Source organism: Chiloscyllium plagiosum, unplaced genomic scaffold (assembly GCF_037043375.1).
Source record: "Chiloscyllium plagiosum isolate Xiang-an unplaced genomic scaffold, Cpla_swu_hap1 HiC_scaffold_19, whole genome shotgun sequence".
Taxonomy (NCBI): Eukaryota; Metazoa; Chordata; class Chondrichthyes; order Orectolobiformes; family Hemiscylliidae; genus Chiloscyllium; species Chiloscyllium plagiosum.
This window is the reverse complement of record NW_028270157.1, coordinates 63,014,797-63,041,234: the sequence shown is the minus strand read 5'-3', so window position 1 is coordinate 63,041,234 and position 26,438 is coordinate 63,014,797. Positions and strand designations below refer to the sequence as shown.

The 26,438-nt window shown below is 43.9% G+C and overlaps 1 protein-coding gene across 8 annotated transcripts in view; it reads left to right on the top strand.

The window, feature by feature from the left end:
- Nucleotides 1-26,438, top strand: part of LOC122559499 (contactin-1) — a 771,145-nt gene that overhangs the window by 569,729 nt on the left and 174,978 nt on the right. For all 8 annotated transcript variants that reach the window (XM_087997462.1, XM_087997461.1, XM_043709043.2 and 5 more), the window contains 2 exons: nt 20,336-20,406; nt 23,784-24,018. In XM_087997462.1, coding sequence (XP_087853588.1) covers nt 20,336-20,406; nt 23,784-24,018 — 306 coding nt within the window. The remainder of the gene's footprint in view (nt 1-20,335; nt 20,407-23,783; nt 24,019-26,438) is intronic.

Here is a 26,438-nt window from a genome sequence, read left to right as displayed (position 1 = left end):
CTGGCCAAATGTTAGATTCTAGTCATCTGTGTGCTTGGTGTACAGTTAGCCTATTGGTAACTCAGCAAGATGTTTCCTTGTGGATCTGTCCTTTCTTAATCATTTGGTATTGAATGTAAATTACATTCTGCACCTCTAGCAAACAGATGTGTATTTCTAAAGTATGTGCTGAATCCAGGAGCCAGGTATCAGTGATAAATTGATTGGAGAGATTGCTCTCAGGTTTTGCCCATTGCTGACGTGCAATGATTTTTCTCCTGCTCCCAGACTATTATCCCTCAAGGCTTTCAAAGATCTATCCCTGGCTGTCTTCTGTTTCTCATCCAGACGCTATACGATTTTTCAGTTCACTAATTGAGCAAAACCTGCAAGTTTTGATTTGATTTCTTGTTGTCACATGTACCTAAGTACAGTGAAAAGTTCTGTTTTATGTGCAGTACAGCAGATCATAACATACAGAGACACAAAGATCATAGAGCGAGGAATACCAAGTTACAACTGCAAAGAAGGTATGCAAAAAGCAAGATCAGCATTCGATTTGAAATTTACGGGGTCTATCAGAAGTCTAATAACAACAGGGAAGGAGCTGTTCTTGAATCTCTTGGTACTTGTGTTTAAGCTTTTGTATCTTCTGCTCGAAGTTGCCTGCTTTTCCGCGGCAATGGGAAATGTTGATGGAGTCAATGGATGGAAATGTTACTTAAAAAAAAAAGCAGAGACAAGGTGGAGCAAATCACAGTTTTAGAGTTGGGATGATAGAAAGCAACTTGATCGGTAAATTTGTAGAGATAGCTGTGTGTACTATTGAAGGATCATGCTACTATCTGTTTAGAAATTATGTAAAATGAAACCCCATGTGGATAGGACAATGTTGAATGTTTCAGTTTAAAGTTACATCAATAACTGCACTGGAACTGACTAAAGCAGATTATTTGATGCTGTGATGTTGTGTATGTGTGTGTTTGCCTGTGTGTGTGAGTGTGTGTGTGTACTGTGCGTGTGTCTATTTGTGTGTGTACTGTGCGTGTGTCTATTTGTGTGTGTACTGTGTGTGTCTGTCTGTGTGTGTACTGTGTGTGTCTGTGTGTGTACTGTGTGTGTAAGTGTGTGTACTGTGTGTGTGTAAGTGTGTGTACTGTGTGTGTGTACTGTATGTGTACTGTGTGTCTGTGTGTGTGTACTGTGTGTGTCTGTGTGTGTGTGTCTATGTGTGTGTACTGTGTGTACTGTGTGTGCACTGTGTGTACTGTGTGTGTGCACTGTGTGTGTATATGTGTATGTGTGTGTACTCTGTGTGTGTGTGTACTGTGTGTGCACTGTGTGTTTGTATACTGTGTGTGTGTACTGTGTGTGTGTACTCTGTGTGTGTGTGTGTGTGTGTATATATTGTGTGTGTGTATATATATGACTGTGTCATTATAACTGTGTGTAAGATGATTCCATTTTCTTTTGATTCCCAGAAGACCATGTGGTTCCTCTGTAATAACCTTATCATGTAATTTTAACATTTTAAATGTTAACTCCAGCCTGGGAGGAGCAGCGCAGAAGTTCCAACATTGTCAAATCTGATGGCCAAAATTGCAAGTTTAGAGAGAAAACTACAGAGCAGCAATACAATTTTAATAACTGAAATTTCCCCACCTTCTTCTAATTCTCACTTTACCCAGGTCAGTTTGAAGGTGAAATCCTCTCCTGTTTAAGGTCACAACCAAAACACAATCTGCTTCCCTCCCCCATGTCTTACCTCTGTGTTCCCCTCTTCTCATCCACTCCTCCCTCACCCTGCTCCCTTCACAACTTTTGCCCCCTCCTGGGTCACAGGTCAGACCACTGTTGGCCTGATAAAGGCATCTGCCCCATGAGGTTCCCACCACCCAGATGGCTGGTGACAGAGGCAGGGATGCAAGCTAATAGTAATGTCACTGCCTGATTCCCGACTCAAACAGGGAAATCCTAATCCTGGACTCCGAGGATACGAGTTTAGATTCCCATGACTGCCCCTGGAATATTTGAACGTGCTCCTTGAATAAATCCAGAACTAAAAAGCTAATGCCAATAACAGTGACCATGAGGCAACTGGATTGTCATTAAAAGTTCATCTAGTTTGCCAATCCCTTTTAGTGAAGGAACTCTTCCATCCATAATCTGGCATAAATGTGACTCCAGACTCTCAACAATGCAGCTGACTCAGGCTGACCTCTGAAATGACCTGTCAAACAACGAAATAAAATAAGAAGAAAATCAGATAAGCTCAGCAAGGCTAGGCCAATAGATCTCCCATTTATCATTGCCATCAACATGTCTAATACGAGGGGACATTGATTTAAAGTGAGCGGGGCAAGTTTTCTTCCAAAGGGAGTGTTAGGAGTCTGGAGCACTCTGCCAGGGTGGTGGTAGAGGCAGATACATTAGGGGTGATTAAGGGACTGTTGGATAAGCAAATGATTATGCCAGGAATGCAGTGATATGGATAAAGGGCACACAGAAGGGATTAGGCACAATAGTGTGGGCAGAAGGGCCTGGCTGTACAGTTCTGTATTCTATAGGGGACTAAGCCTAGTTTCCTATCTTACAAAACTGAGTAGGCCTCAAAATGACTTAATTGACTGTAAAGTGCTTTGAGATATTCATTGGTGGTACAAGCTCTATCTAGATGTAAATCGTTCTTCCTTCCTTTCCCACTGGGGGGAAACACGTGGAAAAACATTCCAGGGCTGTCTAAAAATGAGCTGCCAAATTGGTGATGCTATTGCATGCACACAGGACACTGGAAACAGCATTGTGAAAACAGAAGGTGGTGATTGTACAACCAATACATAGATAGGATCAGAGCTCTGCAGTGCTGCCACATGCAGTTGTGAGCCGTGGTGAGTAAGTAAACAACCGGTGACAGGAGGAGGCTTCATGAGCATGCTCATTGTCAATGCCAGGAGAGACCAGAATGTCAGTGCAGAAGATAAGACTGCCCTTGACGTTAAGGCAACATGAGATAGGGAATGGCGTAAAACAGTTCAAGGAAAATTAAGGTCAAAGCAAATGAGGGAGAAAATATCAGGAGAATGGAGCCATACTGAGCACAAAGGAAGATGGTTGTGATTGTTGGAGGTCAGTCATCTCAGCTCCAAGACATTTCTTCAAGAATTTCACAGGATAGTGTCCTTGACACAGCCATTTTGAACTATTTCATTAAAGACTTTACTTCCATCCAGCACAAGGTCAGAATTGAGCAAGTTCATGGTGAAGGAGTCTATACCTGTATGCAGCAAGACCCAGACAATAGGCTTCAACTCATAAATGGCAAGTCACGTTCATGCTACGTAAGTGACAGGAAATAACTATCTGCAGCAAAGGAGAATCTAACCAGTTTGTCTTGACATTTAATGGGATTACCATCATTGAATCCCTCACCGTCATCATCCTGGGTTTACTGTTGACCAGCAACCTAACCAGATGAGCCAAGTAACCTTGCAAAAATTGTTCACTATTTCCCTGCGATGGTGCATTGGCTCCCAGCCAAGCAATACTTCAAATGTAAAATTCCTGTCCTTGTTTTGACTTTCCTTCCCCCCCCCCACCCAAGTATCTATGGCATCTCCTTTAGTCTGTAGGAAACCCCTTCCTTCCTAGTCTGTGCTCACCATATCTGATTTCTTGAGCACCCAGATTTGACCATGGTCAGCCAGCTGCCTAAGCTCCAATGTTCTGGAATTCTTTTGTTGAGGATACTGCCTACTGCTCCACTTTTCTTGCCTCTTTCCCTAAAACCCAGAATTTTGACCAAGGTTGTGGTCATTTTGCCTCGTATTTTCTAATGTGGCTCGGGGTTATTTGTTGTTTAATAACGTTCTTATGAAGTTCTTGGAATTTTTAAGATGACATTATAGAGGCTATGTAAATGCACCTTTTGTATTTTGGTACTTGATAAAAGAGTGGCTAACCAGTGAAACCTTAATACTCTTGCTCAACAACATTTTGCAATATCGTGCTGATGAGGATGCTTGTTTTCCACACTGCTTTCTGCTTAGCAGCCTGTGAACTGATTTTTGAGCTCAATAATTCAAAGGTTGCTCAAGTTTCCAAAACAAAAGGTAGGAAAACATTATTAAATGTGATGTGCAATTCATTCAAGAAAACCAATTGTAATGTAAAACGCCTAAATACTATAAGTAGTCGGTAACCCTCATGTTATCAAGCTAAATATTTTTGTCTCCCGCCAACAAACCTGCTATTTCCAGCATTTTTCCTTTTGGTTTCAGATCTCCAGTAGTATCTTGTCCTTGACTAAGCTTTAATGGTTTCTCACCATTTAGTTCTGATTTAGCTTTTCGATTCTTCTTACTTCCTTTCCAATAGAAGGAAAAGTAGTCCAAAGCTATTCTTGTGTGCCAGCTGTGGTAGGGATTGCCACTCACCAACCAGCCTCCATAGCCATAACCAGCCTCCATAGGTGCAGCCCATCAAATACCGTCATTACCACTAAAGTGGATGACCTTAGATTTCCCCATGTAATTCCATCTGGCTCCTTCTTGCACCCTAAATTACTGCCTTTGGAGATTATTTCTGTGCTTCTTACAACCTCCTATCCTAGCTGACTTTGTATCGTTAGATGCTACACTTTGTTCCTTCATCTAAGTCGTGAATAAAGACTGTCAGTATCTAAACATCCAACACTGGATCCTTGTGTCGCTATGCTGCTAAAAGGTACAGAACTAAAGGGTAATAGAGTCATAGAGTTAAACAGTACAGAAACTGACCCTTCTGTCCAGCTCGTCTGTACACACCAGATATCAGAAATTATTCCGGTCCCAATTGCCAGCACTTGGCCCATATCCCTCTGAACCCTTCCTATTCATGTACCCATGCAGATGCTTTTTAAGTGTTGTAATTGTATTGGCCTCCAACAGTTCCTCTGGCAGTTCATTCCATACACACACCACACTCTGCGTGAAAACATTACTCCTTAGGTCCCTTTTACATCTTTCCCCTCTCGCCTTAAACCTATGCCCTCTGGTTTTGGATTCCCCTAGCTTGGGGAAAAGACCTTGTCTGAGGTCCAAAGAAACACCGTTTAAACGACACCAAATTGGCCTTAAGAGGTTAGAGATCCAAAGTGCAGTTTGGATATACTAGCTGTTAATTTTATTTAATTGCAGGTAGATGGTGGGTAATAACTGAGGATTCACAAGTCCTTATCACACAGACTAAAAATGTTGCTGTGTGAGGGGATACAAACAATATTAATCACGAGCAAGAGAAGACATTCAGCCAATCAACTCTGTCCCACAGTTCAATAAGATCAAGGCTCCGATTATAACCTCAATCCACATTCCCAGTTACCCCCAATAACCTTTCATCTCCTTGCTTAACAAGCATCTATGTAACTCTGCTTTAGAAATATTCAGTAACTCGGTTTCCACCACCTTTTCTGGGAGAGACCTCAAAAGATTCATGACCCTGTGACCTTCTGAAAAAGGAAGTTCCACCTCATCTCCATCTCAGCGGGTGCCCCTGGATTTTTAAACAGTGATTGATTCTCTGCAAAAAGACAACATCTTCCTCCCATCTACCAGTCAAGACCGTTCAGGATTTTGTGTGTTTCGATCAATTCACTGCTTAGTCCTCTAGACTCTAGAGGATCCAGCTTAAGCTGTCCAATCTTCCTTATAAGACAACCCAGCCATTGTGTATTGGTCCAATAAACCTCTCTGAGATGCCTCCTATACGTTTACTTCCTTAAATAAGGTGACGAGTGCTGTGCATAGTACTTCAGATATAGTCTCAGCAGTGCCCTGTGTACCTGATGCGTAGCTTCCTTATTTTTGTATTCACCCACCCTTCTGCTAAGTTCCAACATGCTATTAGCTTTCCAAATTGTTTGCTGTACCTGCATACCAATCTTTTGTGGTTCATGCACAAGAATACCCAGGTCCCTAACAATTACTCACCATTTAGATAACACGCTTCCTTTTTATTCTTCCTGCTAAAAAGGACAATTGCACACTTTCCCATGATCTTATCTATTGCCACACCTTTGCCCACTCAATTAACCTGCATATATCTTTATAATCTCCTGTAACATCTTCAAAACTTACTTTCCTATCTATTTTTGTGTTGTCAGCAAAGTTCCTTCTCTTCATCAAAGTCATTTGTGTAAGTTATATTGGTTGAGATTCCAGCGCCAATCCCTGTGGTTCACCACTTGTTACACCCAGTCACCCTAAACAAAGTTCACTTACATACTCTCGGTTTCATGTTGGCCAGCCGATCTTCTATTCATGCCAATATGACACCCCTTACACCGTTAATTTCTGCTATAACCTTACATGTAGCAGTTCATAGAGTGCCTTTTGGAAATCTAGCACTTTAATCTATCAATGCTTTACCTCCTCAACGAACTCCAATGGATTGGCCACTCGTGATTTCCATTCATTAAACCATGATCCATGAACCTTGAACTTATCCAAGTACCCTTCTATAACTTCTTTCATAATGGCTTCCATCTTCCCTATGTCAGATGTTAATATAACAGGCTGGTAGTTTCCTACTTTCTGTCTTGATCCCTTTTTGTAAATCAGAGTTCGATTCACTATCTTCCAATCTAATGGGACTGACCCAAGTCAAGGAGGTTTTGGAAAATTAGAACTACTGCATCAACTATTTCACTCCCCACATTTTTTAAGGATAAAGCACTTCTGTGTCTGTGAGTCCAACAATATACTCAGTATCACTCCTCTGTTTATTTGAAAGCACCATTTTGATCTAAAGATGTCAAAACCAGGCAATTGAGTCACTGTTGCAAGTCCTATTTAATTCACACATGTAAGTCAGGTGGCACAGTGGCTCAGTGGTTAGCACTGCTGCCTCACAGTGCCAGGGTCCCAGGTTGGATTCACCCTCTGGAAATTGTGGAGTTTGCACATTCTCCCCGTGTCTGTGTGGGTTTCCTCTGGGTGCTCCGGTTTTCTCCCATAGCCCAAGGATTTGCAGGTTTGATGGACTGGCTGTCCTGTAATGCCCATAGTGTCCAGGGATGTGTGGGATAGGTGGGTTAGAGATGGGAAATGCAGAATGATAGGGTAGGGTGGGATGCTCTTCGGAAAGACGGTGTGGACTCCACACTGTTGGAGTTCTATTATTCTATAATTTCACATAATGGGAAATAGAAAGTTCACCTGCCAGTTAGTGAGTTTGGAGATTGACTTCAAAATACAAACCAATGTTTATTTCAAGACCAGAGGGAAGGAGGAATAAACTTTTGACAACAAGAGATAAAACTCTCTCTCACTGTCTCCCTGTCTGGTATTCTTATCTTCTCAAAAGCATTGCCCAGTGAAAAAGAAACTTTGGAAAGGAGCCATTTTCCAAACCTCAAGGATATGTACAGATTTTGCTGCTCTTGTGGATACAACTCATCAATTAGTCAGCTATGGCTTCAGATTTAAAATCGAGCATCGCAAAGACTCTGAGAGCTTTTAAACTTCATAGTCTCATTTCTGCCTTCTAGACCACTCCCTTCTTACACACAAATACTGCAAAAAAGTTTTTGTGTTTGATGTAGTAGGCTTTTTATTTGGGTTTAGTCAGTGACAGAATTCCCTTGCACTTTTACTCAAGAAACCCATGGAAATTAGCTTCTCTAATTTTCTAGAGAGCTAGGTTTTAAACCCAGTATGATAGATACATGCTAAAAAGCATTTAATATATTTGTTGAAGCCAACTGACAGGGATTTGAAAAGAGGAGAGCCAGTTCCCCATACCTTCGTAATATGAACCTTTCGAAAACACTCGGTCAGCTCCAACCAAAAAATTGTGTCCAACTCAATGCCATCAAGATGACGCCAGCAAGGTAGGTGGTATTCGGGCTCTGCTCATCGGATCCTGGGCTCTTGGTAGTGATGGTGCCCGGAATGGGGACTCCTGGCGGCAGTAGGCCCAGAGCCTGAATTCTAGACTGTGGTGGTGCCCAGAGCCTGGACTGTGAGCAGTTTCCTAGGGCATCTGCATCGTCATCATTGTTCCCAGAGCAGGACTCCTTGAACGGGAACATCTCGCAGAGACCTTGCAGAAACTTTGAAGTCATGTTTGAGACCCCAGTTTGAACAGGAGATGAGCTCGTACTTAAGTAATCTCTTCTTATCCTCACTGTAACTCAAAATGGTGCCGGATTGTGGTGACAAATCACTTTCCACTGTAGCTTTTAGATGTTTGTGATGATAAATCATTAATTCTTCAACTCTGTTTATTGTTACGTATATCTTTAGATATATTACATTGGAAGGTGAAGGCTTTTGAGAAGGTATGGAAGAATGTATTAAAATTACTGTAAAGCTGAAGGCATACAGTTAGATGGGTAGACCAAAGTAGCTGAGATTGTTCTGTTCAGAGCAGAAAACGTTGAGAGGAACTTCACTGGAAATGTTGAATAGGGGTTAGAAGAAATAAAGAGAAACATGGCTACGAGGGAAAGACGTGGAGAAATATTGTTAGTCGTTTTATTTCAGCAGATTCCTTTTATTCAACAAAAGTGCAACTTTTGACCGTTTAGTCCCACCCAGGGCTCACAAACCAGAACACATCGCTGTTCGATAGTATCTCAAGAATACAAGCAAACAAGGAATCGGAAGGATCAGCAAACTATTTTAATTGATTGATTCACGAGCGCTCATTAAATTTCACCCATCAGTTGGTGCATGCATGTATCTGTCAATAACCAGAGGGCATAGATATCAGGCAAATGGCAAAAGAACCAGGAGGGGACATGAGGATAAACAATGAGTGGTCTGGATTTCGAAGGCACTACCTGATGTGGCACTAGAAGTGGGGTCATGAGTAACCTAAAGAGAATTGGGTAGATATGTGAGGTAACCAATTGTATGAGAAAGAGTGGGGCAAAAGGACAAAGTGTTTTCCTTTGTGAAAGACAGCGTGCACTGTAGGCACAATGGCCTGTTGCTTTAATGTATAATTATATGCTTAGATTCCCCTCATGCAATTGAGTGATGTCTTGAGAAAGGTATGGGGTTTTAGGAAAATGAATTGGAGAAACATTGTCTGTTTTGTCTTCAGTTGAAGGGATGTTCATTCAACGATCATCCAGCTTGCATCAGTATTAAATCCATTCTCATTTCCTCCACCTCTTTAGAAAAGGGTTCAAATCCTCCGAATGGAGACTGGAAAATGCTAGATTGAGGTTATTCAGTTCCAGCAAGCTGCTGGGTCGAGATTGTGTGCTGGTGTGAGCAATCAAATCCAGTGCCAGTTTTCAAAAGAATAGAGACTGTTCTGACTCGCGGAGCTGAATTGTGGCCACATTACCTTTACAGACAGGAAATTGCAGCAATGTATTTTTTGCCTCATAAATCTGAAGTGACTGGTGTCAGAATATTTGCCTTGTTTAAAGACTGTGTTTATAAAAGATTTGAAATGTACGCATTTGCTGATTTGATGACAGCGGAATGTAGTCACATTTTCTGCTTTTCATCGACTTTGCACACCGTTGAAAACAGTGGGTTCTTGTTGCCTGACTGACTGGAGCTGAACGTCAGGCTCACACTCCTACACGTGTGTTTAGTGCTGTATTCTCTTTGAAAAGCAAAACCTTCTGTTTACAATCCCTGAAGCAGAAGTGGAGCCGAAGATGGACTCGTTTTATTTTCACTTGAACCCCTCCTTTGCGAAGGCTACGAGGGAAAGACGTGGAGAAATATTGTTAGTCGTTTTATTTCAGCAGATTCCTTTTATTCAACAAAAGTGCAACTTTTGACCGTTTAGTCCCACCCAGGGCTCACAAACCAGACCACATCGCTACTTGATAATATCTCAAGAATACAAGCAAATAAGGAATCGGAAGGATCAGCAAACTATTTTAATTGATTCATTCACGAGCACTCATTAAATTTCACCCATCAGTTGGTGCATGCATGTATGTGTAAAATGCATCCAAAGTTTATATCTGCACTATTTCTGCCTAGTGGTGTATTGCATGTAATGATCAATCTTCATGTGAAAAACTTCCTCAAACCTATTCTTATTTGTTTGGCTTTTGTGTAATTCAGCCTGTGACCCACACAAATGTTTATCATCACCAGACAACTTGTCGTCTGGTGGATGAGTTTGCGTGCACACTGCACATTGTGGCATGGTGAAAATCGGGTGGGCTCTGTAGCAAGGTTATCCATTGCTATAGATTGCTACCCACTGGAACAGTGAAGGTGGGACATTCACATGTTATCTCCATTGAAACCAAGGATATCAGACAGTCTGCAAACCTGTGCAACTCAGCAGGTCTCACCATCGACCCCAGCACGTGGTATAAACCACACTTACTCTGGATTTCGGTGTGTTGATGGCACACTGTGGTAGCATTCACATTCATTTAATTTTCTTGCCTCGATGTTTATTGAACCTCCAGCAGCTGCTGCCTTGCCTCCTGGGGAGCTGCTAGAAACAAAATCATAGCTTTTATTTGAAAAGTGCTATCTATTTGAAGTACACTTTCAGTGGTCGGCATTAGCCTTATATCTTCCTTCAGGGTTATGAAATTTTCAGCCTTTTTAAAGATTCCTTAGTTGCTTTGCTGATTGTCAGACAACTCCAGATAATTGTTGAGATTGAGCAAACTCTCAGCTGCAGAAGATGCAGGATCAGTTCATTGCAAAAAAGAAGAAAGATCCTAAGGGGAGGCAGGGGTGGCCGTGGCTGACGAGGGAAGTTAAGGACCATATAAAGACTAAAGGGAAAAAGTATAACATAGCAAAGGTGAGTGGGAAATCGGAGGACGGGGAAGTTTTTAAGGAACAACAGAGGATTACTAAGAAGGAAATACGCAAAGAAAAAATAAGGTACAAAGGTAAACTGGCCAAAAATATAAAGGAGGATAGTAAAGGCTTTTTTAGGTATGTGAAAAGAAAAAAAATGGTTAAGACTAAAATTGGGCCCTTGAAGTGAATTTATTACAGGGAATAAAGAAATGGCAGAAGACTTGAATTGGTACTTTAGATCTGTCTTCACTGGGGAAGACACGAGCAATCTCCCAGATGTAATAGTGGCTGAGGGACCTGAACTGAAGGGAATTTATATTAGGCAGAAAATTGTGATGGAGAGACCGTTAGGTCTGAAGGCTGATAAGTCCCCGGGATCTGATGGTCTGCATCCCAGGGTACTGAAGGAGGTGGCTCGAGAAATCGTGAATGCAATGGTGATCATTTTCCAATGTTCTATTGATTCAGGATCAGTTCCTGTGGATTGGAGGGTGACTAATGTTGTCCCATATTTTAAGAAAGGAGGGAGAAAGAAAACAGAGAATTATAGACCAGTTAGTCTGAGCTCAGTGGTGGGAAAAATGCTGGAGTCAATTATAAAGGACAAAATTACGACACATCTGGATAGCAGTAACAGGATAGGTCAGAGTCAGCATGGATTTATGAAGGAGAAATCATGCTTGACTATTCTTCTGGAATTTTTTGAGGATGTAACTCTGAAGATGGACAAGAGAGATCCAGTGGGTATAGTATACCTGGACTTTCAGAAAGCCTTTGATAAAGTCCCACATAGGAGGTTAGTGAGCAAAATTAGGGCACATGGTATTAGGGACAAAATGCTGACATGGATTGAAAATTGTTTGTCTGACAGGAAACAAAGAGTAGTGATAAAGGGCTCCCTTTCAGAATGGCAGGCGATGACCAGTAGTGTGCCGCAGGGATCAGTGCTGGAACCGCAGCATTTTACAATGTACATTAATGATATAGATGAAGGTATTAAAAGTAATATTAACAAATTTGCTGATGACACAAAGCTGGGTGGCAGGGTGAAATGTGAGGAGGATGTTAGGAGAACACAGGGTGGCCTGAGCAGGCTAGGTGAGTGGATGGATGCATGGCAGATGCAGTTTAATGTGGATAAATGTGTGGTTATCCACTTTGGTGGCAAGAACAGGAAGGCAGATTACTACCTAAATGGAGTCAAGTTAGGTAAAGGGGCAATACAACAAGATCTAGGTGTTCTTTTACACCAGTCAATGAAGGCAAGCATGCAGGTACAGCAGGCAGTGAAGAAAGCTAATAGCATGCTGGCCTTCGTAACAAGAGGAATTGAGTATAGAAGCAAAGAGGTCCTTCTGCAGCTGTACAGGGCCCTGGTGAAACTGCACCTGGAATATTGTGTGCAGTTCTGGTCTCCAAATTTGAGGAAAGACATTCTGGCTATTGAGGGAGTGCAATGTAGGTTCACGAGGTCAATTCCCGGAATGGCGGGACTATCTTACGCTGAATGATTGGAGTGACTGGGTTTGTATACCCTTGAGTTTAGAAGAATGAGGGGGATCTGATTGAGACATTTAAGATTATTAAAGGATTGGACACTCTGGAGGCAGGAAGCATGTTTCCGCTGATGGGTGAATCCCAGGTGAGGACACAGTTTAAAAATAAGGGGTAGGCCACTTAGAACAGAGTTGAGGAGAAACGTCTTCACCCAGAGAGTGGTGGGTGTATGGAATGCTCTGCCCCAGAAGGCTGTGGAGGCCAAGTCTCTGGATAATTTCAAGAAAGAGTTGGATAGAACTCTTAAGGATAGTGGAATCAAGGGTTATGGGGATAAGGCAGGAACAAAATATTGATTGAGGATGATCAGCCATGATCATAATGAATGGTGGGCAGAATGGCCTACTCCTGCACCTATTGTCTATTGTATTGAATATTTGCATCTTCCCTTGCTCAGTACTGCCACATTGTTAGGAGGTGTTTGCACCTTTCATGCTGGTGAAGTATCAGTCAGACCAGAGAGGACAGCATGGTGGCACAGTGGTTAGCACTGCTGCCTCACAGTGCCAGAGATCCGGTTCAATTCCCGCCTCAGGCAACTGTCTGTGTGGAGTTTGCACATTGTCCCCGTGACTGCCCGGGTTTCCTCCGGGTGCTCCAGTTTCTTCCCACAATCCAAAAATGTGCAGGTTAGGTGAATTGGCCATGCTAAATTGCCCGTAGTGTTAGGTGAAGGGGTAAATGTAGGGGGAGTGGGTCTGGTTGGGTTGCTCTTCAGAGGGTCGGTGTGGACTTATTGGGCCGAAGGGCCTGTTTCCACACTGTAAATAATCTAAAATCTAAATCTAAATCAATACAGATATGTAGACTGTGGACAGGCTGCATAGAATAATAGAGCTATACAGCAGGGAAACAGACCTTTCAGTCCAACATGTCCATGCCAAGCAGATATCCAAAACGAATCTCGTCCAAAACAGAAATTGCTGGAGAAACTCAGCAGGTCTGGCAGCATCCGTGGAGAGAAAGCAGAGTTAAGGCTTCAGACTCAGAGCAAGACTGTGCATGAGTGGCACATGGAGGGGCGGGATGCATAATTAATGAGGGGAGAAAAAGCCACCAGGGGTTCTCTGAGAGAAACTCTCCATGATGCTCCCTGAAACTGAGACTATTCCAATTTGCCAGCACTTGGTCCATATCCTTCTAAACTCTTCCTATTCGCATACCCATCCAGATGCCTTTAAATGTTGTAATTGTACCAGCCTCCACCACTTCTTCTGGCAGCTCATTCCATACTCAAAGGTTGGAAGAAATTTCATTGATTAAGTGAATATCTTTTGGAAGTATTCCAGGTGTTTGCAGTACGCTGTGGCATGATGCTTTCTGTGTTTTGGCTGCATCTAAGATCCAGGGAGTGTCATGGAGAGCTTCTGTTGGCTTTTTCTCCTGCGACTCTGTGCTGCGTACCTCTGAGCCCGAAGCCTTCCCTCTGCTTTTTCTCCACATATGCTGCCGGACCTGCTGAGTTTCTCCAGCAATTTGTGTTTTGGTTGCTTGGAACTTGCCCGTGGTGGGACCTTAGTGAGTTCACGCTGCAGGCACCATGTCTAAGACCCCAGCTGTGCACCAGTTCAAACAGCACAGGCCAGGAACTGACCTAAAGTGTGTTGCTGTGCGATTCTGAAAGACACAACTGAGACATTCGTGTCACATTCGGATTGTGGAGGCCTTACGGGTGGGTGTGGAACAACTCACCATCCTCTTTCTGCAGGACTACCAGAGAAAAGGATGGCACCAGAGACTGGCAGCCTGCTCAGAATTAACCACCCAGGTCAGTGCAGTGTCTGTGTTCCAGTGGAGCCCACGGAGGTTCTTGACCTTTTGCAAAGGTAAGACCTACCACGTCCCTCTTGACCCTCACACCCACTCTGACTCTGCCACTGCACCCACCTCCCACCTAGGTTATTGTCTGTGGCACCTGACTCCAAACCGTGCCTACCCTCTGCAGTTCCCGTTCGTTCATGCGGGGCACCTCATCAGTTTTCCTAACAGAGGACAGCCAAGCTCCCTGACTGATTGTAGTTCCCCCAAAGAACGTCTGAGGACCACTGGTTTTGGGCTTTCAGACCTAGACATCTGTTTGGAACTTGTTCAGTCTATTTGCCGTGTGCATAGCTGGTGTATGCTGCATGAAGTTGCCTCACTTACTGTCAGCCCCAATAAACAAGGGAAGGCAGAGATGCTGTGAGTGCCTAAGTCAGTGCAAAAAATGAATGAGCGCAAAGAAAGCTAGCCAAGAACCCTCAGAGCAACACTGTTTGAGTGCATGATATTGGTGTCTGCATTCACATACAAAACAACTTGGTCGTAGCGTTGAAATGGGAGGTGTCACAGAGCTCCAGAGATAGTGTTGTAAAGTATTGAATTGTACCATGAGTTAGTTTAGGAGAGGGCATCATGATGTGGTGAGGCTGGTATGTTGCCAATGTTGATGTCTGTGGACAGAGGGTGCAGGAAGTCGCTGCTCACGGAGTGTACCCTGAGGTGGAACACCGACCTGCATAAGATATCAGCGAGTCGTTGACACTGGATTGCCATTCTGACTTTCAAGCGAATGGATGAAGTGAGATTGGTAATAGTGAGATGTTAATGCATGCAAACAGGCCCCTTTCCACTCGCGCCTAACATTCTGAACTAGCCATTGGAACCTTCAGATGGAAATCAGATTTTTTTTTTCTCAACAATGAAAATCTCAGTTTTCCATATTCTCCCAGTTTTCCCATCATTGCTCATGTCGTTCAGACACTAAGAGAATTCAGTCCTATGAGTGTAGATAAGAAAGGGGGTCAGAACTAATATGCATTTTGTCTCCAGCAGGCTGTCTTTACCTTGTGTAATAACGTAGATGTTATCCCTGATCATTTAAGAAACTGGGAAATGGGTAACTTGATGTTGAAAGAACAGGTTACCCATTTCCATGTTTAATAAAGCTCACTAATACCTCATAGAAACTTAGAAAGTAAGAGCAGACGTAGGCCATTCAGCCCCTCTGCCATCCAGTAGGCTTGTCATCCAACTCCGCATTCTGTTTCTGCTCTCTCTCCCCATACTCTTTGATCCCTTTAAACCTAAGATCTATCTCTCAATCCTTCTTGAAAACACTCAACGTTTTGCTCTCAACTGCTTTCCAACTCAGAGAATTCCACAGGCTCACCACTCACTGGGTGAAGAAATCTCTCCTCATCTCAGCCCTTCTTCACAGCCTGCTTACTTTCAGCAACTGATGGACACCTGGGTTTTGACGCACCTCCCCCTTTCCCAATCTATCGCCGTTCAGGTAATAATCTGCCTTGCCGATTTTTGCTGCCAAAGTGGATAACCTCCCATTCATCCACATTATTCTTCATCTGCCATGCATTTGCCACCCATTCAACTTGTCCAAATCACACTAAAACATCTCTGTGTCCCCTCCAAATCTCACCCTCTCAACCAGCTTTGTGTCATCTATAAAACTGGAGATACTAATTTTAATTTCCCTATTTAAACCATTAATATACATTGTGAATAGGTGTGGTCCAAGCAGTGATCCCTGTGGTCCCCCACTGGTCACTGCCTGCCATTTGGAAGAAGGCTCATTTATTCCTACTCTTTACTGAGTTAACTGTGAAGTTACTAGGTTACCATTAAGGTATTCAGTTACTAAGAGCCACATGCTATCCTCTGTGAAGCTTGATTTGATTGTCCCAGTTAATTTGGAGTCAGGGACCTAGGTACCTTCAGGTCACATATTTTGCAACGCTGATGATGTCATGTTCTGGATTAGTGGTGCTGGAAGAGCACAGCAGTTCAGGCAGCATCCGAGGAGCAGTAAAATCGACGTTTCGGGCAAAAGCCCTTCATCAGGAATAAAGGCAGAGAGCCTGAAGCGTGGAGAGATAAGCTAGAGGAGGGTGGGGGTGGGGAGAAAGTAGCATTGAGTACAATAGGTGAGTGGGGAAGGGGATGAAGGTGATAGGTCAGGGAGGAGGGTGGAGTGGATAGGTGGAAAAGAAGGTAGGCAGGTAGGACAAGTCATGGGGACAGTGCTGAACTGGAAGTTTAGAACTAGGGTGAGGTGGGGGAAGGGGAAATGAGGAAACTGTTGAAGTCCACATTGATGCCCTGGGGTTGAAGTGTTCCAAGGTGGAAGATGAGGTGTTCTTCCTCCAGGCATCTGGTGGTGAGGGAGCAGCGGTGAAGGAGGCCCAGGACCTCCATGTCCTTGGCAGAGTGGGAGGGGGGAGTTGAAATGTTGGGCCACTGGATGGTGTGGTTGATTGATGTGGGTGTCCCGGAGATGTTCCCTAAAGCGCTCTGCTCGGAGGCGTCCAGTCTCCCCAATGTACAGGAGACCGCATCGGGAGCAACGGCTACAATAAATGATATTAGTGGATGTGCAGGTAAAACTTTGATGGATGTGGAAGGCTCCTTTAGGGCCTTGGATGGAGGTAAGGGAGGAGGTGTGGGCGCAGGTTTTGCAGTTCCTGCGGTGGCAGGGGAAGGTGCCAGGATGGGAGGGTGGGTTGTAGGGGGGCGTGGACCTGACCAGGTAGTCACGGAGGGAACGGTCTTTGCGGAAGGCGGAAAGGAGTGGGGAGGGAAATATATCCCTGGTGGTGGGGTCTTTTTGGAGGTGGCGGAAATGTTGGCGGATGATTTGGTTTATGCGAACGTTGGTAGGATGGAAGGTGAGCACCAGGGATGTTCTGTCCTTGTTACGGTTGGAGGGGTGGGGTCTGAGGGTAGAGGTGCGGGATGTGGACGAGCTGCGTTGGAGGGCATCTTTAACCACGTGGGAAGGGAAATTGCGGTCTCTAAAGAAGGAGGCCATCTGGTGTATTCTGTGGTGGAACTGGTCCTCTTGGGAGCAGATACGGTGGAGGCGGAGGAATTGGGAATACGGGATGGCATTTTTGCAAGAGGTAGGGTGGGAAGAGGTGTAATCCAGGTAGATGTGGGAGTTAGTGGGTTTTTTAAAAATGTCAGTGTCAAGTCGGTCGTCATTAATGGAGATGGAAAGGTCCAGGAAGGGGAGGGAGGTGTCAGAGATGGTCCAGGTAAATTTAAGGTCAGGGTGGAATGTGTTGGTAAAGTTGATGAATTGCTCAACCTCCTCTCGGGAGCAGAGGTGGCGCCAATGCAGTCATCAATGTAGTGGAGGAAGAGGTGGGGAGTGGTGCCGGTGTAATTACGGAAGATCGACTGTTCTACGTAGCCAACAAAGAGACAGGCATAGCTGGGGCCCATACGTGTGCCCATGGCTACCCCTTTGGTCTGGAGGAAGTGGGAGGATTCGAAGGAGAAATTGTTAAGGGTGAGTACCAGTTCGGCCAAACGAATGAGAGTGTCAGTGGAAGGGTACTGTTGGGACGTCGGGAGAGGAAAAAATGGAGGGCTTGGAGGCCCTGGTCATGGCAGATAGAGGTGTAGAGGGATTGGATATCCATGGTGAAGATGAGGCGTTGGGGGCCGGGGAAACGGAAGTCTTGGAGGAGGTGGAGTGCATGGGTGGTGTCTCGAACGTATGTGGGGAGTTCCTGGACTAGGGGGGGATAGGACAGTGTTGAGGTAGATAGAGATGAGTTCAGTGGGGCAGGAGCATGCTGAGACAATGATGACTGCATTGGCGCCACCTCGTGCTCCCGCGAGGAGGTTGAGCAATTCATCAACTTTACCAACACGTTCCACCCTGACCTTAAATTTACCTGGACCATCTCTGACACCTCCCTCCCCTTCCTGGACCTCTCCATCTCCATTAATGACGACCGACTTGACACTGACATTTTTAAAAAACCCACTAACTCCCACAGCTACCTGGATTACACCTCTTCCCACCCTACCTCTTGCAAAAATGCCATCCCGTATTCCCAATTCCTCCGCCTCCACCGTATCTGCTCCCAAGAGGACCAGTTCCACCACAGAACACACCAAATGGCCTCCTTCTTTAGAGACCGCAATTTTCCTTCCCACATGGTTAAAGATGCCCTCCAACGCAGCTCGTCCACATCCCGCACCTCCACCCTCAGACCCCACCCCTCCAACCGTAACCTTCCACCCTACCAACCTTCGCATAAACCAAATCATCCGCCAACATTTCCGCCACCTCCAAAAAGACCCCACCACCAGGGATATATTTCCCTCCCCACCTCTTTCCGCCTTCCGCAAAGACCGTTCCTTCCGTGACTACCTGGTCAGGTCCACGCCCCCCTACAACCCACCCTCCCATCCTGGCACCTTCCCCTGCCACCGCAGGAACTGCAAAACCTGCGCCCACACCTCCTCCCTCACCACCATCCAAGGCCCTAAAGGAGCCTTCCACATCCATCAAAGTTTTACCTGCACATCCACTAATATCATTTATTGTATCCATTGCTCCTGATGCGGTCTCCTCTACATTGGGGAGACTGGACGCCTCCTAGCAGAGCGCTTTAGGGAACATCTCCGGGACACCCGCTTCAATCAACCACACCGCCCCGTGGCCCAACATTTCAACTCCCCCTCCCACTTTGCCGAGGACATGGAGGTCCTGGGCCTCCTTCACCGCTGCTCCCTCACCACCAGACGCCTGGAGGAAGAACACCTCATCTTCCGCCTCGGAACACTTCAACCCCAGGGCATCATTGTGGACTTCAACAGTTTCCTCATTTCCCCTTCCCCCACCTCACCCTAGTTCCAGACTTCCAGCTCAGCACTGTCCCCATGACTTGTCCTATCCACTCCACCCTCCTCCCTGACCTATCACCTTCATCCCCTCCCCCACTCCCCTATTGTACTCTATGCTACTTTCTCCCCACCGCCACCCTCCTCTAGCTTATCTCTCCACGCTTCAGGCTCTCTGCCTTTATTCCTGATGAAGGGCTTTTGCCCGAAACGTCGATTTTACTGCTCCTCGGATGCTGCCTGAACTGCTGTACCCTTCCAGCACCACTAATCCAGAATCTGGTTTCCAGCATCTGCAGTCATTGTTTTCACCACCTTGATGATGTCATGTGTAGATCCCTGATATAGAAACTGATGCAGTGGCTCTGAGATGGAACACACCAAAATCAACAACACTGATCAGGAAAGTGGCTGCACAAGTGACATCAGATTTGAGAGGTGTCAATATTAACATTTCTGAGTCTATTTTTATTCTCTTATGGGACATGGGAGTCGCTGGCTGACCAGCATTCATTACCTATCCCTACATTTATTGGGTTTAAATCTAATTGGCAGTTAACGTCTGCTGATAATGATCAGGTTTTCCTGAAAGGCCTACTTTTATTGAACAACTTTGAAGCCTGTCTAAGAATGTTGGCTATCTATATTTTTAATGCATTTGGCCTTGTTCGTCAGCCAGTATTTTGCATGATTTATGCACTGGATAAAATCTCCATGTTAATCTGGAACGTTAAGGTATGGCACTGAAGGCAACTCATTAACTTAGACAATGGGTGAAGCATAAGAGGAAATACGCAGGACCCAAGCAAGGTGGAGATATGAAAATAAAACCTTTCTCTCTGCAAGTTCAAACAGTCGCTCGGGCAGGAAGTTGATTGTGCGTTAGTTGACATCTTTGAAAGACAACTGGATCAATACTCGTTCAGGAGATATAAAGGAGATGGCGAGTGTTCATACCCATTATTTTAAGAACAGTAAGGGGAAGGAGATTTGTGTTCCTCAGAGCTATCAGTAAAAAAGGATTTGAGTGTTTCTCAACACTCTTTACGGTTTGAGGCTGTAGATATGATTGTTTTGGCCTGTGCCTTATTAAGTGGGGAATAGTTAAGGAGAAATATCTCCGATATAGTAGCAAAGAATTTGCTGACAACCGCGCTTCAGTGGTGTTCTTTGAGAACTGGCAGCTGTCCCAGAGTAATAGTGACGTGTTAGTCTTGGCAATGTGTTAGACTCTGGCAGCTAACAGAGGTCGCTGTTATTGTAATTATATCTGCCTCGTGCCTTGTTGGCGTTGCAAGAAAAGGTGAGTGTCTCCTTTTTAATGCTGTCCCCCACACCTCCAGTGCAGTGTCACTAAAACTCACTTGTTGTTCTTCCCACAGCTCCCACCGTGGCTCCATCTGATGTTGGAGGAGGTGGCGGCAACCACCGGGAACTGACAGTGACGTGGACGGTAGGTTCTGATAAAGAGAGCAGAGCGATATCCCTCCTTTTCTTCAATAGTTTTACGCACTTTGGATCTTCTTCAGTCAATTACAAATGGCCTAGAAAGAGATTCGCAGGCTCTGAATGCAAGGCAAGGAGGCAGCCATTTGGCCTGATCATGCCTGTGCCAGACAATAAAGGATTATCCAGCTTAATCCCACACTCCAGCTCTTGGGGCCATAGCCCTGTAAGTTACAACACATCAAGTATAGAACATGACGTCTCTGACTCCTCTACAAACAACACCATCCTCAGTTATTGGCCCCGTTGGCAAGAGAAATAAGGTATATTTACTGTCCATCACTGACCTGCTCTTTTGGAAATGCATTTCTCAGTACGCTATATGGTTTTGTTTCACAATACAACTTGCATTTTAAATTAATTGCATTTCCTAAGACACTCCAGTTATTATGAGACCAGTATAAACTTCAAATGCTTGGGCTTTGAACGATGATCTGTGCAAATCAAAGTGTAACAGCTGTCCTAGTCCATGTCTTCAGTATAGGTGTTAACCTATAATTTGGCCATTCACTTGACATTTATATTACAACTTAGCTGTCCTAGAATTTATTCATGTTTTCCAAATATTTATAAGAGGTGATGATCTCTGTCAAAGTCACAATGTTATGGACCAGCCCACACCCACTCAAAGCATTTCAAGATGGTCGCCCAGACCTCAACTTTTCTAGCTGTTTTAAGCAAGTGTAGAATGGATACTCCAGGAATGATGCAGCTGGCCAAACTGCTCAGGTTTAAACAAAACAATTTATTTACATACAAACAAAAGAAAACCAAATTTGGAACAAAGTAACTGTTTGAAAGCTCAATCAATTCTGTTGCAACTTAATGATGTTGTTCCAAATACTGCAACATCCCATAATACACACCTTGGTAAAAAGGTAAAATTAAACACAGCTTCTTACAGGAGAGATGTCAGAGAGAGAGAGAGGGGATCAGCATGGGTCTGTTTCTTTGGGTCCAGCAGCTTCTCTGGATTCCCAGCTAAAACTGCACTAGCAGCAACAAACAGAAACAGCTTGCTAAAACCAAACCAAACCAAACTCCGAACTGGGAGAACTGGCCACTCCGTGTTTTAAGAAAACACTTAAAAGCTTCTTCAAGTAGATAAACCCAGACATATTGGAACCTCTGTTTTTACAATCCCTCTGAATAAAAAAACCAAGGACAACATAACCTTGTTAAAGGCACAGCATTAGCACACAAAGTAAGGTAGCATTATAATGTAGCTCAGTGGCACCAATTTAGGTTTCCATCAGAAAGCCATGGATTCAGTCCCGGCTGCAAAGACTAGGTTGCTGGTTCAATCTAGTATTGAGAGCATGTATTGATGAAGACAACAAAAAGGAGGTAACTTTGACACCATCTGAACCCTGACTTATTTGAAAATAAGTTGTGAGGTGGAAGTGTGGCAAATGGAGCATACTTATCTTTATTGGAACTCTCAGAACCCAAGGGTATATTAACCACAGGTTTATATGTTCCCATTTCACCAAACAGAACAATTACAGGCTTTGGTGATGTTGGTTGAGGGTAAACGTAATAAGAAAACCTGAAGGAATAGTCCTGAGTCTTTTCAAATCCTATGGTTTAATTGCATGTGACATATTTACCTCTTCACAATGGTGTGGGCATGTTACATCGGAAATTTGGAACCGCTGACAGTGCAGCACTCCTTCAGAACTGAACTGAAATGTTGACCTCAAAGCACACAAGTGGCTCCTTTGGGACTCGAACCCACAGCTTACTGAGTCCGAGGCTGCTGTGCTGCCGCTGAATCACAAATGAGATTGTGGATGATCCACAGAGAGCACCCATCACACCATAATGCACCATGAAAGCAAATAATTTCCTACTCTCATCTTCAGGCAGATTTCAGATCAGTTAAGCATCCTGGACAAATTGCTGTTCATGTAGTGAACCCTCTGCGAAGTTGAGTCTTGCCTGTGATGAAAGGCTTCAAGTTCCAGATGAAATAATCAGCATGGTCTGGATTATTATTGAGACCATAGTTATACCCACTGTTGTGATTGCTGACGCTAATGGCTATGGATGTGATGAGTGGGTGATCAGCCACCTTCTTGGGGTGAGGTGAATCACTGCAGACTCTGTATTTCAATGCAATCAAACATGATCACCCGGAGGCACTTAAGCAGCTTGAACTTTGTTCACATAAAAGCAAAATACTGCGGATGCTGGAAATCTGAAATAAAAACAGAAAGTGCTGGAGAAACTCAGCAGGTCTGGCAGCATCTGTGGAGAGAGAAACAGAGTTAGCAGTTTAAGTCCGGCGTGACTCAAAATGTTAATACTGTTTCTGTCTGCGCCGATGCTGCCAGACGTGTTGAGTTTCTCCTGCATTTTCTGTTCCTATTATCACTGGCTCTTGTTTCAGATCAGCAACAGCAACCTTTTGCAAATTATCGATACTGGATGTGTTGTGTGCTTGGAAATGCAATGACTGAAACCACACCTGTCAACAAATAAACCTAATATTAGTAAAGTTAATATGGTTGATGAGCACTTTTGTGCTGTTATCAGCTGAGAATGAGCATAGCCACAGTACTTTAACAATGGACAAGGCTCCCTCTGCAGCTATGAATACAAGTCAGTCATTCTGGCCTTTAGGCTGCTCTGCAAATCAGTTAGATCATGGCTGGTCTGTAATTTAACTATATATTCTTCAACAGCCTTCTGTAGGAAAATTCTGTCAATTATCATTTAGTGTTTTTTTTATTCATTCACGGGATGTGAGAGCATGGCTGGCTAGGCCACCATTTGTTGCCCATCCCTAATTGCCTCGATGGCAATTAAGAGTAAACCACATTGCAGTGGGCCTGGGGTCATGTGTGGGCCAGACCAGGTAAGGTTGGCAGTTTCCTTCCCTAAAGAACAATTGTGAATCAGATGGGTTTTTCCAACATTTGACAATGGATTCATGGTTATCATTAGACTTTTAATTCCAAATCTTTTTCTAGTGAATTCAAATTTCACCAGTTTTTGTGGCGGGATTTGAACCCAGAACATTGCCTGTATCTCCCCTTTAGCTAACCTAATTCTTAATATTTTGGGGAGGGAATTTCAAATTTGCATGACACTTGTCTGAAGAGTTGCTTCTTGACCTCACCTTGAATCTCCCGGCTTGAATTGTACGGTCACAATCTCTTTGACTTGAGCAGTAGAAGACGTAGTTTCTATCTTCCTACTCAGTCAAGCCCTTTAACCATTTTCAGTTGGATAACATCTTAGCCTTCTATCCTTCAAGCTCACAATCTTGCCATCTCTCTCTGTCTCTCACACTCTGTCTTTCTCTCTCTGCCCTCTTAGCCTCTGCCAAGGGAGTACCATTACGGAAGCAGCTTTGGTTACATTGTTGCCTTCAAGCCAAGTACATCAAAGGAATGGAGGAAAGTCACAGTCCCCAACCCTGAAGGCAGCAGATATGTCCACAAAGATGACTCTCTATCTCCACACACTCCATTTGAAGTCAAGGTCAAAGCTTTTAACAGCAAAGGAAATGGGCCGTTTAGCCTGTCTGCTTTGATATATTCAGCAGAGGACGGTAAGTGCCATGTGTGTGCCATTGGGTGTTAAAGTACCAAGACATTAACTATCATTTGCCAACGTTATTGGTTCATAATGACTGAAAAAGTAAGACACTTTCCCTTGTTTTTAGATGGAATTTGACCATTGTTACCAATGTTTTGAGGATCAAATCCCCTGATGTGTCTTTTTCTATTCATGTATCAGGCATTGTTGCTCTCTTTAACTGGGGTGTGGTCTATGATGACACATTGATATCCCAATTTCAGTTCTTATTGGAATAATGTCTGGAGTTATTCTTGGTGTATTGGTAACAAGCTCCATACTGTGTTCTATGTTTCTGTGAAAACTACCCATCCAGTAGCCTTTGGTAACCAACCTGGATATTACACCATGTATTTAAGCCATTTGAGAACAGTTCCTGGTAGACGTGAGAGAAACAATTATAAATAGATTCAGCTGCCCTTTGGAAGACATGTTTGGGTGTGATTTCTAACATAGCTGAAAATGTGTTGCTGGAAAAGCGCAGCAGGTCAGGCAGCATCCAAGGAACTGGAGAATCGACATTTCGGGCATAAGCCCTTCTTCCTGAAGAAGGGCTTATGCCCAAAACGTCGATTCTCCTGTTACTTGGATGCTGCCTGACCTGCTGCGCTTTTCCAGCAACACATTTTCAGCTCTGATCTCCAGCATCTGCAGTCCTCACATTCTCCGCGATGATTTCTAACATAGTCAAGATGCTAAAGAGAATGGGGTGAGGGAAAGATCTTTTTTGCTGCTGAAGCCTAACTCTGATTCCAACCCAGATTTTCTTTCTTTATTATTCATTCATGGGTGAGAGCAGTGCTTTTCCCTCATTGCCCAGAGGGCAATTAAGAATCAGTCATATTGGTGTGGGAATGGCATCACATGTAGACCAGACCAAATAAGGATGGCAGATTTCCTTCTCTGAAGGGCATCAGTGAACTAGATGGGTTTTTCTGACAATCGACAATGGATTCATGGTCTTCAGTAGGTGCTTAATTCCAGATTTTTGTTTTTGATATTGATTCTTGGAGTGAAAACCTCTTGTTCTCTCCCTTCCTGTCTCGCTCACCCTCATTCTGGATGAAGTTCGTTCAGGCAACCTGTTCCAAACAGCATCCTGAAGCACAAAGCAGTTAACATTTTAACAAGGAAGGATGTGGAGAATACATTTTGGGGGGAGGTATGCAGAATTCCCTCTGACGTGCCACTGGTGTTGTTCTCCAGCTGTCATACATTGTAGTGATGGAACAGAGAGAGTTTCCCTGTCATTTTGTGTATGCTAACCTTGACTCTGCTCAACACTCTCAATCAGGTGGTTGTGTACCCAGTTGTATCAGGATTTCAGCCCATTCTGGGAAGTCCCTTTTAGGGTCAAGCTTGAAATCGTGTCTCAACATTTAACTTCTGTGATCCTGAATAATAACCACATCACAGACTATTCTACATCCGAGCACTGTGCATACTTTGACATCAAAAACAGTGCACAGAAACCTCTCTAGAAATATTGAATGGTATGAATTAGCCATAAATGGAATGGCTTCCCAGAAATGGAGGTTTCTAATGGTTCTCTTCATGACATTTATGTCCCATCTTTTATTGAAGCAGTTTTGGAAGGGGTCTGAAAAGCAGAGCATCTTCATGAAACACTCAGCTGGGGGCAGGGTGCAGAGGGCTCAGGGATGGTTCCTCATTGGGTAGTGAAAACAAGGAGCACTTCACCCTGTTTGCTTTACATACCCACTGGGCAGGGTGGGAGATTGGGTTCTGACAAGACTGTATGGACATCAAGGCCTCAAATTGTAGTGGGCACTGCCAGTCTAAGTTTGCAACCACCCCCACCCTCAACCCTGAGTGTTGTCACTGCTGCTGTTATGGACCAGACCAGATCCCTCAAAATATTTGAAGATGGTAGCCTAGACTCTAAGTTTTTCTTATTTTAAGGATAAAGCGCTGTGTTCCAGGTGCAATTTGACTGGCCAAACTACTTGACGTTAAGCAGGACACAATTGATTCAAACATTGTAGTTAAAATACAACAAAAGAACAGAGAGCTTGGAATAACTTAACTCTGTTGGAAAACTTAACAGAATATTAGATGCAGTAACTGTTACGAATTAACTGTTGCAAAATAGTAACTTCCCATAAACACACGCTTTGGCATAAAGGCAAATTCAGAAATCAGATTTTTTCACATACAGCATCTGCAGTAGGAGGAGATATCCCAGCTTCTAAATGTAACTGAGGGAGAGGGGAAAATAGCTTTTAAACCTTCAAGACTCTAGCAGCTTTTGTTGAAAGCTAATTAAATATTCTTGATCTGTGAAAACTTGACTACACCCACTCAGGCTGCTTCTATTGTTCTAACTTTAAACAAAAAACATAAGACTTCACAAGCTGTTTAAATTACCATAGA